The 16,438-nt window shown below is 37.8% G+C and overlaps 1 protein-coding gene across 5 annotated transcripts in view; it reads left to right on the top strand.

Annotated features, from left to right (window-relative positions):
• Window positions 1-16,438, top strand: part of ANKRD28 (ankyrin repeat domain 28) — a 195,498-nt gene that overhangs the window by 140,770 nt on the left and 38,290 nt on the right. For all 5 annotated transcript variants that reach the window (XM_065943348.1, XM_065943352.1, XM_065943349.1 and 2 more), the window contains 6 exons: window positions 392-479; window positions 6,008-6,150; window positions 9,101-9,313; window positions 13,138-13,216; window positions 13,950-14,064; window positions 14,989-15,071. In XM_065943348.1, the coding sequence (XP_065799420.1) occupies window positions 392-479; window positions 6,008-6,150; window positions 9,101-9,313; window positions 13,138-13,216; window positions 13,950-14,064; window positions 14,989-15,071 (721 nt within the window). The remainder of the gene's footprint in view (window positions 1-391; window positions 480-6,007; window positions 6,151-9,100; window positions 9,314-13,137; window positions 13,217-13,949; window positions 14,065-14,988; window positions 15,072-16,438) is intronic.

The raw sequence follows: 16,438 nt of genomic DNA, 5'->3' as shown, positions 1-16,438 counted from the left end.
ATTTGTGTTTGAATTAAATTTAAGACATTTCTGGAATCAGAAGCACTTTGAATTTAAAGAATACTTGAACTATAAAAAAAGGAATAAAACATATTGTTAAATACTCTCCCTTTATACTTCCCAGATTTGTGCTTAGTTCATAAAATAAAAGGACACAGAGTGGCATCCTTAAAAGATATTGATGCCTGACTTCAATAACAACCACAGTAAAACCTTTTGTTGTATTTTGTCCTGTTTATTAAATTATGTTAAAGCATTCAGTATATAATCTAGTGTTTCTGCAAGTGCAGAAATTCAGTGCCAGAGAGATTTGAGATGAGTCTTCATGATAGATATTCATAAACAGTTCTCCTTCTCAATTTTGATGAAATTATGTTTATTTTCATTCCAGATGGTCAAATTACTCTTGTCTAGAGGTGCCAATATTAACGCTTTTGACAAGAAAGATAGACGTGCTATCCACTGGGCAGCATATATGGGTATGTGTTTTATTTATTTATTTTTTGATATTAAGTGTTAAGGAAAAGTTGAACGTTGTCATTCTTGCATTTGTATAGTATATCTTTTAGGATAGTGAGAAGTTATATCTCAGTTTGCTGCTCAAGTGAAACCAGCTTTGTGGTGGGGGAGGCTGGCAAGGACAGGGGTACCTTGGGTCCAGTTCTCTTGCCACCGCTGCTGCCGCCAAGTCGTGTGAGTCGTGTCCGACTCTGTGCGACCCCATAGACGGCAGCCCACCAGGCTCCCCCGTCCCTGGGATTCTCGAGACAAGGACACTGGAGTGGGTTGCCATTTCCTTCTCCAATGCATGAAGTGAAAAATGACTGTGAAGTTGTTCAGTCGTGTCCGACTCTTAGCGACCCCATGGACTGCAGCCTACCAGGCTCCTCCATCCATGGGATTTTCCAGGCAAGAGTACTGGAGTGGGTTGCCATTGCCTTCTCCCCAGTTCTCCTGAAAGCTGTTTAAAATTAATTCTGTTTACCTTTGAAGGGAGAGACATCCTAGATAGAAGCCTGGGATACAGAGTTTAGATTGGTGTTTACTGAAAGCTCATTCTTATAGCCATCCTGATCACATCTTTGTATGGGGATATTAAGGTAGAAGTTGTGAAGATGTATTAGAAAGCCTGTTACTGGACTTCCCTGGTGGTGCAGTGGATAAGCGCCTGCCTGCCTGCCAGTGCAGGGGATGTAGATTCCAGCCTTGGTCCAGGAAGATCCCACGTGCTGCAGGGCAACTAAGCCCGTGCACCCCAGCTCCCGAGCCCATGAACTGTGACTCCTGGAGCCCGTGCTCGGCAGCAAGAGAAGCTGCCACAGTGGGAAGCCCAGGCACCGCAGCTCGAGTCGCCCCTGCTCACCGCAGCTAGAAAAAAGCCTGAGCAAGCAGTGAAGACCTAGCGCAGCCAAAATAAACAAATAATTTTTTTTGAAAACCAGTGGGCCAAGCACTGGATTAAGTAGGTGTATCATGTTTGATTTCTGCCACAGTAATTGCACAGAAAGAGACTGAGGTGCAGATACCAGTTTTTCTGCTTTTAACATTCTTGGGGGAATTCCGTGGTGGTCCAGTGGTTAGGACTGCATTTTCACTGCCAAGAGCATATTTTCAGTCCCAGGTCGGGGAACTAGGATCCCACAAACTATGCCACACAGCCAGAAAGGGGCGGGCGGGAGGGGGAGGAATTCTTGAGAAGTCTTAGGATCCCCAAAATCTGCTGTCTGAAACAGAGTTCATGGGGAAATGGTTCTGGGGCAGACCGCTTAAGACCTGGGCCACTCCATGAGCAGAGCACTGCCAAGCATTAATGGATTCTTGAGGTGACTTGGACAGCCAGGGAAGAGATGTGTCAGCCTTCCTCGGATACTTATGAAAGAACAGAAAAGATGCTGGCTTGTGGGTGCCGAAACCACGCAGGCTAAAGTGAACCTCAACGTGCCCCTAACTTTGCAGGTCCTGCAGGGCTCGGCTCTGCCTCAGGAAGGAAGCCGTGGATGGAGACATCTTAAAGTAGAGTTAAGGAACTCCTCTCTTTGCAGCCATTCCCATTACTTCCTGCATTCACTTTTGTCTTTTCTTAGCTCTCTCTTAAAACTAGAAGATTGATGGAAGATTATTGATTTAAAATTACTGTATAAAATTGTAAAATAGAAAAATGTAAGAAACCAAATGAACTCAAAGTAATTTGTCAGTAACCCCAAGTCCAGGAAGATCCTTTGCCTATCATGGAAGTAACTCTGGGGTTGTTGGTGTTTCTCTCACACCAAAGGTTTGTGCCTCTAGTTATGTCATGGGCAGTTTTCTTCTGTTAATTGAAGGTAAAATATCCAGAAGCAAGTCTCCTGCGGTGTCCTCCTGCTGTCTCCTCACAGCCTATAGATTTTCTGTATTAAAGCCTTGAGGATTTTTCTGAATACTCTAGCATAGCTTATTCTTGAAGACAGTTTAGGAACAACTATTCTGATTTTAAACTATATAACTTATAGTAAAAGTTTCACACATTAAGAAGAGAGTATTAGGCTTTTTATCTTCAAAGAGTTAGGCTTGGCTAAACAACAGTTTTCATAAAATCGAAGGCCACAGAATTTTGTGGGTTGTCTCTAATTGGGTGTGTGTGTATCTCAGGGTCCTTGGATGGCTTTGTTTTCCTTGATCTGCTAAATGTCATTTTTTTAGACTGATTGCGGATTGTAGAAGATATTCTGTATTTTTTGTGCCTCACAGTCCATTTAATTTTTGAGCGTAAACATTCAGAGGTTAATATTGTTTCTTTCCTTGTCTCTTCCTTTCTTTAAGCTTGGAGAAAGAAGAGTATTTACACCCAATTTCAAAAGTTGTTCAGTTGTTTTAGGTGTTCAGAATTAAAAGGAGCTAAATATGTGAAAGTACGGAGCTATTTATTACCTAGTCTATTAGACAGGCCTGAAGTCCAGATCACTGTCACCTCTAGAGACTCTGTCAGTATTAGGCCAGGAAACATTAGAATCCCATGTATTCTTGTAGTTTATTTCCTTCTTTGCCTGCTGTTTCCTGGCTGAGACTGCTTTTCCCTTTAGGCTCTACTTCTCATCCTTATGCTGTGACTAAATACTCTTGAGTTCTCAGTTCCATTCTCACCCCAGATGAATTGATCATTTTCCCCTCCCTCCCCTGTATTTGCTCCTACTATGAACCTTCATTAAGATCCCGTTTACTCACTCATCTTTTCTGTTGCACAGTGTTTTTAACAAAATCCAGTCACCTTGCTGTGATGACTCTGAGATAGAGGGTACTAAATAAAGGTTAATAACTTTAGTAAGCAATTCATTACATTATTTCTTCTAAAAGCAGTTCATAATTTGAGTTGATATGAAATGGTGTTTGGTTTTGGTTTTTTTTTTTCTGCTCCTTTTCTTTCCATAAAAATAAGCAGACCTAATGTATAGCACAGGGAACCCCACTCAGTACTCTGTGATGACCTGTGCGGGGAGGGGTCTAAAAAAGAGTGGGTATATGTATGTGTGTAGCTAATTCACTTTGGTGTGTAGTAGAAACTAACACTTTTTAAACCAACTGCACTCCTGTAAAAATTGAAAGAAAAAAAAAGAAACAAACATAGCTTGTTTTATTTATACATTCATGAACAAAAGAAAAATACAGAGAATTTTCCAGATTCTTAAAGGATAATGATTATATTTATCAAGCTTACATTGCTTGGATATAATTATTTTTAAAGAATGTTGTTACTGATTACAGAATTAAGTATGCCGTGCTTATCTACTGAATGCTATCTTCTGAAAATACACTCAGATAAATTGAATGAAATTTAGTCCCCTTGGGTACCATCATTTTATATATTGATAAGGAAAACACATACATATTCTGGCTAGGGTCTGCCTAGCTAAAACAATATATTTATTTCACTCTACAACTCTCTTGCCTTTTTTCTTTTAAATAAGTCACACCAAACTGACTATGGAAAGACCTCTTCTTAATGTTTTCAGTGATCCATTAAAGAAATTTGTGCATATTTCAGAAATGTGCTTAAATAAATATTTGTCAGTTTTAAGATAGTAAATTTGCTTACGCATGGCACCTTTTAAAAATAGGTTTTTTATCAATGTCAGGAAAAGTTCACACTTCCTGGAATCTACACAGTTAATATGATCTGCGTCATTTACTTAGAGTGATATATTAATTTTGAACAGTTTTTCCAGTATGTTTGTGTTATGGCCCTTCTAGTCTTAAAAATCAGAATTTGTTTCTTTTTGGCCTGTTAGTGAATAATGTGCATTTGACTGGTTTAAATAAGCTCCATTTATGTGTGACCCTCCCAGGTATTATAGGTCCTGATTTTTAATACGTTATGACAAACCCAAGTAGTAGTTTTTTCTAGAGCCGTAGGTCAGAGAAGTAACATGTCTGTCTTGAGAGATCTCTGTACCAGCTACTGCTCTTATATGATAGTCACATTTACTTTGACATCTAATGATTTAATAGATATTCTTTTGATTTTTCCTTTCCTAAAAATATAGTAGATATTTTTCATATTAAGATGGGAAAAAGTACCTGAAAGTATACACTTTAATTGATAATTTACATATATTAACAACCAAATATACTTGATTCTTTATACATCTTATAGTATCCTTTTTTCAGGAGAGTGGGGTGCTGTGTTTGAAAATCTCATAGTTACTAACTTTATATATTCCTTTCCTATAAAGGGGTATTAAAAATGACATCATGAACAACTTGTTTAAGGCAACAAATGTTTATTGGGTGTCTGTTTTGTTTGAAGTATACCGTGAAGGAGAACGTTAAGAACCTATGACATTTTCCTTTAAAGATCCGTATTTGGGAACCTAATACATAAAAGTAATTAAAGTGTTAGTTAAATAATGATTCAAGTATAAGAAACATCACAAGGTATTATATGCTTATTAGATCGTATTTGCAGGTAGAGTGTGCTTTTGGCCATGTAATTCTAGGGAACTGGAAGACTTATAAGAAGGCTTATTTATAAGACTTCTAGGGAAGATAGGAACTGACATGGCCTTCTTCACGGATTAATAGCAGTGATTTGAAAGAAACATCCAAGCAGAACATTCTGTACAATGAAGAAATCAGTTTCATGAACAAAGGCACAGTGGTGGGAAAGCTTTGGGGAGGAGGAGAAAGCACTGTATAACCTAGTCTGATAAGATGTGAGGAGAGGAAAGGAGACTAGTGGTTCTCTCACCTTTCAGATACAGGTCCTCCTTCCTGGCCTCCTTGCATGGTTGCAGGGAGCCTGAGACTAGTTCTGACTAATGAAAGCAGCATGGCCTCTGGACCAGAGCATTTGATTGATGGTGTGAAGCTCTGTAGTCCCCTTTCTTGGCACAGTGACCAGCTGCCTTCAAGACTGTGTCAGCTCCATGTGTCTGGATCCTTAAGTGACTGAGCAGAGCCCTCTTGACAAGCTATCATAATGCTAATGAGAAAACACTAATGGTTTAGACCACTGAGATTTGAGAATCAGCATGGGTGAGTAACAAACGAAGGTTGTTAAGGACAGCTGGAAATAGAGAGAAGTTTTTAGCTTAGTGTTCCAAAGACTTGACATTTTTAAGAAATATGCCAAATTCACTCCCAGATTTCTGAATAGAAGATTCCACTAAAGCATGCAAACATAAACTAATGTCTCATATTAGACATAAAAAGCTAGCTTAGTAACTTGAGAGTGTATTTAAAACAACCTTGGAAACATGATCTAGGTGAAAGGAGGATTGCAGGATCATCATCAGATAAGAAAATTAAATGTATTATTTTCAGCTCTTTGTGGCATCTGTCAACATTTATCAAAATTATCCTGAGTTCTTATTTTTTCCTTGTGCCCACTCTCTGGTTATAGTATGATTAAGTGGTGACTTGTTGAGCTTTGTCTTGTATTTCTACCTATCTTTAAAAATTTTCAGAATCGTATTGTATTTCATATTTTCCATATGTTCTCTGCTTGTTTTTTTCTTCATAAACACATTTTCAGGTCACATTGAAGTAGTGAAGTTACTTGTGGCGCACGGAGCTGAGGTGACATGCAAGGACAAGAAGTCTTACACGCCTCTCCACGCAGCAGCCTCCAGCGGGATGATCAGCGTGGTCAAGTACCTTCTCGATCTTGGGGTTGATGTAGGTGTACTAAGCAGGATGAAGAATGGAGCGTTTTGTGTGTTTGTGATTTCATTGTCAGTGGAAGTTTTTTCAAATTTAAAAGATGTTTTCTTACAGTAACATTTTTGTCTTTTAATAGTGTTGTGTTTATACTCCTTTATGTAATATACAGTCTGCTGATGTCTGACCAAGACGTGAAGTTAGTCAAATGTGTTAAGAGGTAGAATACTTTCCAAAGATGAATGATTGACAGAAGTTTCCCTTTTCCATCACATTCTAGCCCCCTGTAGCTTCATTTCAACTGTGGAAACCAGCAGATCAGGCATACTTGGATTATTTTCCTAGGTGGCTTGGTTATTGTCAGTAGTATTTGCCCAGTTTGTCTAACATTTCCTTTAAATGACTGTAACTGTTCATATTACAGTGTATTGGTCAGAAGTAGGCAGGGAAACTAGAGGCTTCTGGCCCATCGGCTGCAAGTGTTCCTTACTATATGAATCTGTTTGGTTAGGGAGGGGTTGCTTGCTTCATCTGAATATATTTGGTAATAGAACTGGGGTAGCTAAGAATACCTGGAGCTCCCACAGTCCATCCTTGAGGCACATGCATGTTACACCCCACCCTTGGTAGATTCAGGGCTTCCCTGTGGCTCAGCTGGTACAGAATCTGCCTGCAGTGCAGGAGACCTGGCTTCAACCCCTGTGTTGGGAAGATCCCCTGGAGAAGGGAATGGTTACCCACTCCAGTATTCTGGCCTGGAGAATTCCATGGACTATATATATAGTCCATAGGGTTGCAAAGAGTTGGACACAACTGAGCAACTTTCAGTTAGCAGATTTACTCTTATTTTAGGTACAGGTCTGACAGACTCATCTGGTTCTTTAAAACACAGATTATTTGTTGTTGTTTAGTTGCTAAGTCGTGTCCGACTCTTTCACGACCCCATAGATTGTAGACCACCAGGGTCCTCTGTCCATGGGATTTCCCCAGGATTACTGAAGTGGGTTGCCATTTCCTTCTCCAGGAGATCATCCCAATCCATGGATTGAACCTATTGTCTCCTGCATTGGCAGGCAGATTCTTTACCCCTGAGCCATTGATTTAAAACAACCAGGAGAAAGGGAGGTAGTTTAGATCAGCTGGAAAGACAGAAAGATAGTTGATGATCTGGTTGAACTATTTACTAATTTAAGGACTGTGTGAAGCACGTAATTTTTGAAAGATGGGGATCAGAAAGGCAAACACAGGTAGAATCTTGTAGAGTGCAAACAGATGAAAGGTTTTGTTTTTTTTTTCAACTCAGCACTTCTATAGCTCTGTTTCAGCACAGAGATTATAATGCCCAAGAGACCCTTGATCTAGATAAATGAGACAGCCTACTTCTGGTCACTGTTTCAAGTCCGTTCTGGGACAATTTTTAAAGCATATTTTATTGGCAGCAAAATAAACTCTGAGAGCGTTCTTCCAAAAAAGTGTCAGACTTGGAGCCACTTAGTGACCCACGGCCTCTGATTGTATGACTCAGCTTCTAAGAGCTGCCATAACAAATGGCCATGAAGTGGGTGACTGAAGGCAGTAAACGTAATCTCTCAAAGTTCTGGGAGCTCCAAGGGAGAATCTATTCTAGGTTGCCAGCTTTTGGTGATGAAATCTAGATGATTTGACTAAAGTTATATGTGGCTTTTTCAGTTCCTCTAATTTCTGTTACTGGAGATCTGAGAAAGGAAAATGTTAAAGTTGTGATAAGTTGGGCCCAACCACAAGGTTAGAGGGCACAGAACTACCTTCAGCTTTGATGATTCACTAGAAGGACTCCAGAAACTCACTAAGCACTCTTATACTCACAGTTATGATTTATTACGCAGAAAATGACAAATTAAGATCAGCCAAAAGAAGAGACGCGCAAGTGTTCTAAACACAAAGCTCCCGCTTGCCTCTCCCTGCAGTTAGTTAGGACTCTGATCTCCCAGCATCAGAGTGTGGTGCACGCACGCAGTATTGCCAGCCTGAGCTTTGTTATCAGTTTTGTTGAGATTCCACTACATAGGCATGGTTGATCAAAATTGCTCATGTGATTGATTTCAGTCCACAGAGACCAAGCGATCCAAAGCCCTTCCCCCAAATCACATGGCTGTTCTTTGTGGCCCTGCCCGCCGCCCCCAAAGACCACCCACTGTGCTAACTCTACTCTGGGGCAGGGTGGCCAGCTCCCAGCCTAGATAAGGACATGTCTATCAGGCGTGCCATGGGTTACCTCCCAGAGCACGGAGGCAAAGGTAAAATTCTTCATTACCTGAAAGCTGTGTAAACTTGAAAATATTAATCCAATATATTTTTTAAGGAATAGAAAGATTACATGAATTATTTCTCAGTATTGATTATGTTGTTTAGAGCATATTCGTTTTGGTAACATATCAGTATATCAGTATATAGGCTGGAAAATATCTAGAGCCTAAGTTTGTTGAAAAAATGAGTTAAATAAATAGGAAAGGATACTACTCATTTTTAAAAAATCTTGCTGTCTACTAAAAACCAACTTTCATCTTTGGTCACTGTAAACGAACCAGGAGAAAATATGTGTGTTTTTCAGTATATACTGAAATTTTCAGTTTGTGTTCATTTTTCATGACTCTTAGAATTAATTCTATAATTGTGTATTATGTAGAATGCTTTTTAAAATATGTTTTTATTTTCCTAAAATATCCCTTGGAATCATTCAGTTTTATCTTGAAGTAGACATTGTATATATGAATTATATTCCCTGATGGTACAAAATCTATTTGACACCAAAATGCTGTAGTTATGTTCATTTTTTTAAAATAAGTTTAAAATTATGAGCCTTATCTGTATTATTTTTCCCTGTCTCTCACTTTAATAATTTGATTTCAATCATAATGTTGTTAAGGTAGCTCACAACACTAATAATTAGGAAGACTGCATTAACATTGACATTTTTGTCTTCCAATAGATGAATGAACCAAACGCCTATGGAAATACACCTCTTCACGTAGCCTGCTACAATGGACAGGATGTTGTCGTGAATGAACTGATAGATTCTGGTGCTAATGTAAATCAAAAGAATGAAAAAGGGTTTACTCCTTTGCACTTTGCTGCTGCATCTACACATGGAGCATTGTGTTTAGAGCTTCTAGTAGGCAATGGGGCCGATGTCAATATGAAGGTAGGAAGTCAAATCAGAATCCCTTCTAGTATTTCGGTTTCACTGTATTAATACTGTTGGTAGCACACACCATTTAGCAATAAAAAGGAATGAGTTACTGGTACATACACAGATAAGACTTGAAAAGTACTATGCTGAATAAAAGTGTTACACAAGAATTTGTTCACTGTTCCCACTTACATAAGATTTTAGAACAGACAAAATAGTAATGGGGTGCCAGACTATCTATAGTTGTGGGTAGAAAACAGGACAGTTATTGTCACTGGGAGGAGGGATTGATAAAAAGGCATGGGGGAACTTTCTGGTATGGTGGTAATGTCCTGTATTTTGACAACTTTGGGTTATATGAATGAAGGTCAAAACTCATCAAGTGGTACATTTAAGATTTCATAGGCCTCATTGCATGTAAATGTTTCCTTAGAAGGTTACAAACCAAGCTAATATTGAACCTTAGTTAATGATACACATACCAAAGTGTTTTAGAGGTAATAAGTAGCGTTATCTGTAGCTAATTTTGAAAAATATCATTTAGGGACTTCCCTGGCAGTCCAGTGGTTAACATTCTGAGCTGGCATGGGTTTCATCCCTTGTTCTATATACCACACAGCTTGGTTAAAAAGAAAAAAAAAATCAATAGCGTGGGTTGGGAGGAGAGACTAATGTATGATAATGTTCATATAGTAAAATGTTAGCAGTAGACTCTAGGTGGTATGCATATGGGTGTTCACAGTAATATTATTTCAACTTTCCTGTTTTGAAATTTTTCACAATGTTAGAAAAGTTAAAAGATGAATATCAGTGTTTTACATACAAGGAATAGTTGATTTTTGGTCAGTCGCTTTGAAGAGTGAGCATTTGAGTTTTAGAAATACATAAAAGCTCTGGAGCCACAATAAATGTACTTTTACTGCATAAGTCTTTGGAAATGCACATGTAACCACAATTTTGAGCATAACTACTTTATAATGTGTAATGGTCATTTATATTTTCCAAGTTGCTTTCACTGATTGTGTCTGTATTAATTTATTAATTCATTCTTTGAACACTTGCCAAACCTTGTGGTATGGCTTGTGGTATGAAAAAAAGGAACCATTAAAAAAAAAAAATAGAACCATTTAGGATTAGTAAAAACATTTAAGCTTGGAATGTTTTCAAAGCTTAATTACATAAAATTCCAGCTCCCTTTGTAGGTGTGATGAGCTGGTGTCTTTCAGAGGGTCGGGAAAGGAGTCTGTTTTCTCACCTCTAACTTGGAAACCTCTTTTAACAATGCCTCTGACCCACGCTGACAGCTGTAGTGGCAGCAGGCCCGTCTGTATTTAGGTCATGGCTCTAAGTTGCCCCTGCCAGCTAAAGGACAGAAGTTACACGTACCAAACCATGGAAGCAAAGAGCATGATGTATTTTTTAAAAAAACTTCTCTGGTATGAGTGTCTCTTTTAAGAAAAGACGTTTACAGCTTTCAGTTCTCAGTCAGATCACCTACGGAAGTTTTATTTTTAATAACTTAAATAACTTCTAAAAATTTCCTAATAACAAATTTGAACTGCCTATTTTGATTTGAAGAATTCCTGCTGTTTGGATAATCAGTGCTCAGGAAAAAAATTCTTACAGGAGTGGAAAATTCATTACTTGTTTCCTCAAAAGCCTAGTAATATTTTTTTAGTGAAGAGTATTTCAAAATAAAAATATTTGAAATTATCTAACATTTTTCAAATGAAAAGACCTCATCAGATATTTTTAGTCTAGATTTATTGATAAAATGACTATAGTTAAAATTATCTTTGTTAAATATTAAGTATCTTGGAGTAAGAGAGACTTACTTACATCATTAACTGTTACGCATTTTTTAGTTTATCAGTTGCTCAGTAAAAATTAAGCTTTCTGTTTATCTTATACAGTGCCGTTTAGACAAGCAGTTACTATAGTTTGAAGATAATTGATTATTTGGTTCATGTGTCATTGCCTACGTAGCTGACTACCTGTGGTTATTTTTAAGTCTGTGCTTTCTTTTGAAATGTAGAGATGAGAATTATTTCTACAAGGGGGTTACTTGCTCTTATCAATGGTTCTATTTGATGTTACTTCCTTAATGATTTAGAAAATTCAATGGTGGATTTTACACATGACAAGGGAATATTTTAGCAAAGCAGTTAAGATGTGGTGGTGAAGTAGATTTGAAGACAACAGGTCATGACATTGATTTAAAACTGATTTCATAAAAGTTGCTTTGGTCTTGTCTGAGGATGTCTGACTTCCTGCTGATGTGCAGCTGTCCAGTTACCTTAGCACCAAGCTTACTGAAACACTCTCTCCAGGGTGTTGATTTCTGGGTACCGTCCAACCCTGACATTATATAAAAACTGTTGATAGTAGTGAGTTTTTGAGTAATAAGAATGTGTTTTCATTCAAGAATATATCTTCATTCCTGACACCAGTGTTTCCTATATTTGTCAAATGGTTATTTGGAAGTGAAAAGTGAAAGTGAAGTTGCTCAGTCGTGTCCAACTCTTTGCAACCACATGAACTGTAGCCTACTAGGCTTTTCCGTCCATGGGATTTTCCAGGCTATTTGCCTTATAAGAAAGAAAATCATACTTGCTGACCCTCAAGTCCTCCTTATCAAGTCACCTTTCTCCTTCATCTTTTCTCCCATTTCATCCTCTATTTTAATGTTTCTAACCTGATCAAATTGTGGATGACTTATATTTGGAATGTAAATTTAGGTTCGTAATTATTTTCAATTTGTAAGTTTTTAAATTGATTGTCCTACAAAATACTATTTAGATGTAAGTGAATGTTTTTATAAAAAGAGCAATATAGGTCTGGTTTTTCATAACCTTGCTTATCATGAACCCAGCCACACTGACGATATCACTTACTGCCTTTTTTCCCTCCATTCTTCAAGTGCTTATTCTGTAATCAGTTACTTTAGAGGATAGAAACTCTATAGTATGTGTGTTGAAAGTAAAAAAAAAACACAATTTCATGCAATATATCCAGTTGTCAAGCCAGATAGCTATTATACCTTTTCTCACCCCCACCCTATACTTTAAATTTTGGTTAGATAACCAGAGTACCCCAAATACTTCTTCCTTTGTGACAATCACATGTATGTTTTGATTAACAAAATAATTGAGGGAAGAAAAGACTTTATCTAAGTCACAGTAAAAGATATCACGTAATTCAAGCATTGTTTTTCTTCATATTTGGAATTCCTCTGAAATTTCAGAATTTCTATGTTGAATACACATGCATGACCAGTCTGGTTTATTATCTTAAGTAATTTGAGAAAATAGTTAACAATGTTGATGACATGTAATTATAAACTAAATAATGTATAAAGTTTCTAAAGTGAATTATAGTGGCTGAAGTTAATTCTGACATTCACTTTTCCTTGGTCAGGGAAGGATTCAGCATTTCTTTTAGGACAAAAGAATTGTAGCAATGTGAAAATTTTGAACCTTGGGCAGCAAATCCTGGGTGTACCACTTCCAATGACGTGACCTTGGTCAAATCATTAGTATCCTTGTTCTTCAGTTCCCCCACCTGTGAAATAGGAGTGATATTAAGATTATAACACACCTACCACTTGGGACCGTCTATAAACTGTAGGCATTGTGTATTTGTGCTTTATGGTATACATGCTAAAACATTAGTTCATAATTTCAGATAGCTGTTTTACTGCCATAGACATTTATTAAACCTAACACTTGAGTAATAGTCATACAAAATAAAGTTGCAAGAGGATATTCAAAATAAAATGAACATTTACGTGTTACGAATATAACCAGAATTTTAAAACTTCTTTGTGTCTATTTCAGAGCAAAGATGGAAAAACTCCACTGCACATGACTGCCCTCCATGGTAGATTCTCCAGATCACAAACCATTATCCAGAGTGGTAAAAAGTATTTCTGTTTGTTTTTTTTCTAAAGTATAGTAAAAGCATCCACATAGTGAATGGTATTGAGGAATTGTCATAGCAGTATACATATTTTTGACATTTGATATCATATCTCATGAAAATCAGATAATGAAGAATTTTATATGCCATGTGCAAGTATCTTTTATAGTCATTTTTCATTTATTTCTGTATTGTTTCACTTATATTATTTATATAATATCACTAGCAGTTAGTACTGGCTTTTAAAAAAACATGCTAAATAGAAAAATAACTGCCTTTCCACTGCAGTTTTGTATTATATATTGACAAAACTCAGTTGCGTTTCTCTTTCCCTTTTTGAATATTTTGAACTTTTTAGCATTTTCATTTCTTAGCTTGTATTATTTTGTATTTGAATTAGTACTAGGCAAGCTAAACTTCTAAATAAAAAGAACTTTTGGGTACATTACTTTAAGGCAGTGTTTCCCAAGCCATGTTCCAAAGAACTGTTTGTAAGTAGTATTGATACTTAAGACAATAGCTGTTCTCATTTGGCAAGGAAAGGGTAGGAATAAACTCATGATCAAATAATTCATGAGGCATTGCAGACTGTCTTCTGATTTTTAAATCTATTAAAATCTCATGCTCAGTTCACAAACTTGCTTTAAGTATAAAATCTGTAGTCCCAGTGCCTGACCCAGTAACTGTGCTGTGGATGAAATCTATGGATTTTATTCCTCCTTTACTGCAGGAGCTGTAATTGACTGTGAAGATAAGAATGGCAACACTCCTTTGCACATAGCGGCAAGGTATGGCCACGAGCTGCTCATCAACACCCTCATCACGAGTGGGGCCGACACCGCCAAGTAAGTGCATGCCAGGCGTTGATGGCTTGCCAGGGAGCGCGTGGCTTTTCTCAGTGTGGTTCTCTCTTGCGTGAGCTTTTTCCTCTTTGTGTTGATGATGTAATAGAATGTTTAATACGACATCATTGGGTCTTTTTATGTTTTTTATCCCAATTGTTTATGGATTATGACTAATATATTAAAGTTTCCATGTAAAATTTTGTTTGAAAGATGGATTCTCTTGCATGCTCTGCAGAAATACACACCCTACTTAAATTGATGCTTATCATTCTTATGTGTATTTTTAAATTTTTATTATACTTTTATATGTTCATAAATATGTTTTAAATTTTCTTTTAAGCTTTCTAAAAATGGTATGCTACTGTACGCTTCATAACTTTTTTTCACACGCAGTTGTTGATTTAGCCATGTAAATATAAATTGCGGCTTTTTTTTCTTTCCTCATCTCTGTAAGTAACTCTAGTTGATTTGTTTTATAAAATTTAATTCTTGTGTAAAGATTTCACAGTTTATTCATTCTCCTCATTTACAAACACAACTTACTTCTGGTTTTTTACTGCTGGGAAAAATTACTGTAGTGAACAGTCTTAAGCAAAACATTTTGCCTTGTGATAATGATCCTTGATGGCAAACCAGGTGGGATGATTTTTGCTCCTGAGACAAATGTCTGGAGTCATTTTTGGTTGTCCTGATTTGGGGAGAGAGCTAATGTCATCCAGTGTGGGTCGAGCCCAGGGGCACTGGGGATGTCCTGCTGTCTCCCCAACACACACAGACCCACAGGAGGTCCACAGTGACAGTAGTCTGAGCTCGAAAAACCCTACTCTAAGAGGAGAGTTGCTGGAGAGGTTAAGTAGTTTCTTTTTACTTAAGTGATTGCCTTTTTCTCGCATTGTGGTAAAGATACTGTCCTCTTTGCTTTAGACGTGGCATACATGGAATGTTCCCCCTCCATTTGGCAGCCTTAAGTGGTTTTTCAGATTGCTGTAGGAAACTTCTTTCTTCTGGTGAGTGGAACCTTCACAGACAAATTATCCTCTTTTATGCTTCCCCCAAACTCCCCTCCATCTTGCTTTTGCAAAATTATATACAAATACATCCAAGTATGGATCATTTATTAACCCCTCTTAGAAGATGTTGGGCCCTTTAAGATTTGATATTCTCTTCAACTCTGGGAAAGATTTTATTCTAGTGATTTCTTCCTCTCTCTTAGTTGGGGAATGGCATGTGGAATATTTCTGAAGTAGTCCCTTTATGTCTGGAAGCAAAATATCTTTTGCATGGTTCCTTTTTGAGAGCCAGTGACCAGTTCACAGTATCTTCTAGGTCTGAAATTCATACCATATTTAATTACTGTTTTAAAATGCCACATAGTTTGAAACAAAACAGGATCAGTAGCTTTCTGTTAATATAAATATTACTATAAAGATCTTTATTAAAATGCATAGAAGTACTAAATATATAAGATTTTACTTTAAATGATATTCTATTAGCATGTTATAAAAGTTGAACAGATTTTATATATTATTAATACTTATGAGTGCTGAAAGGATTATGGGAAAGTTTCTGGGAAAAATTAGCGTATTGTGAGACAGACCCTTCTGAGTTTTTCTTAATGATACCTTTTTTCCTCCCCTTGGCTTTGTTGGGTCGTTGCTGCGGCGAGGGCTCTTTCCTAGTTGGGGAGAGCAGGGGCTGCTCTGTAGTTGTGCTGAGGAGCGTCCCATTACACTGGCCTGTCGGTGCAGAACTCGGGCTCTAGGCATGCCGGCTTCAGGAGCCAGGGCTCCCAGGCTCCAGGGAGCAGGCTGCGCAGCCGTGGTGCACGGGCTCAGTTGCACTGCGGCGTGTGGGATCTCCCCGAATCAGGGATTGAACCTGCGTCTTCTGCATCTGCAGGTGCGTTCTTTACCACTGAGCCACCAGGGAAGCCCTCAGTGATACCTTTTAAGTGAGGTGATTGTGTTTTGAGTGTTTTAGTGTATGTGTGCCACAAGTAATCACATAGCCATTTATCTATGAAAGAGAATTATAAAACTCTCTTCTCAGTATTAGTAGTAATCCATCAGTAGCAAAGGAAAAAGTTTTACCAAGAAACCATTCATGGGGCTTCCCTGGCAGTCCAGTGGTTAAGATTCCACACTTGTCAAGGCAGGGGGTGCAGTTTCTGTGCCCGTGTGGGAACTGAGATCCCACACGCAGTGCAGCGTGGCACACTGCACCCCCCCCAAAATGTTCATGTATCTTACAATTTAGTATATTCTCAGAGATACATGACCATGACTACACTGGGTTTTAAAACATTTTCGCTACCGCCTGCACCCAGATAAATTTCATTTGGCATCAGTTCCCCATTTCTTCCCTCCCCCAGCCC

The sequence above is a fragment of the Muntiacus reevesi genome, chromosome 8 (assembly GCF_963930625.1).
Source record: "Muntiacus reevesi chromosome 8, mMunRee1.1, whole genome shotgun sequence".
Classification (NCBI taxonomy): Eukaryota; Metazoa; Chordata; class Mammalia; order Artiodactyla; family Cervidae; genus Muntiacus; species Muntiacus reevesi.
Note: the sequence above shows the minus strand (reverse complement) of the source record. Positions and strands in the feature narration are given on the sequence as shown.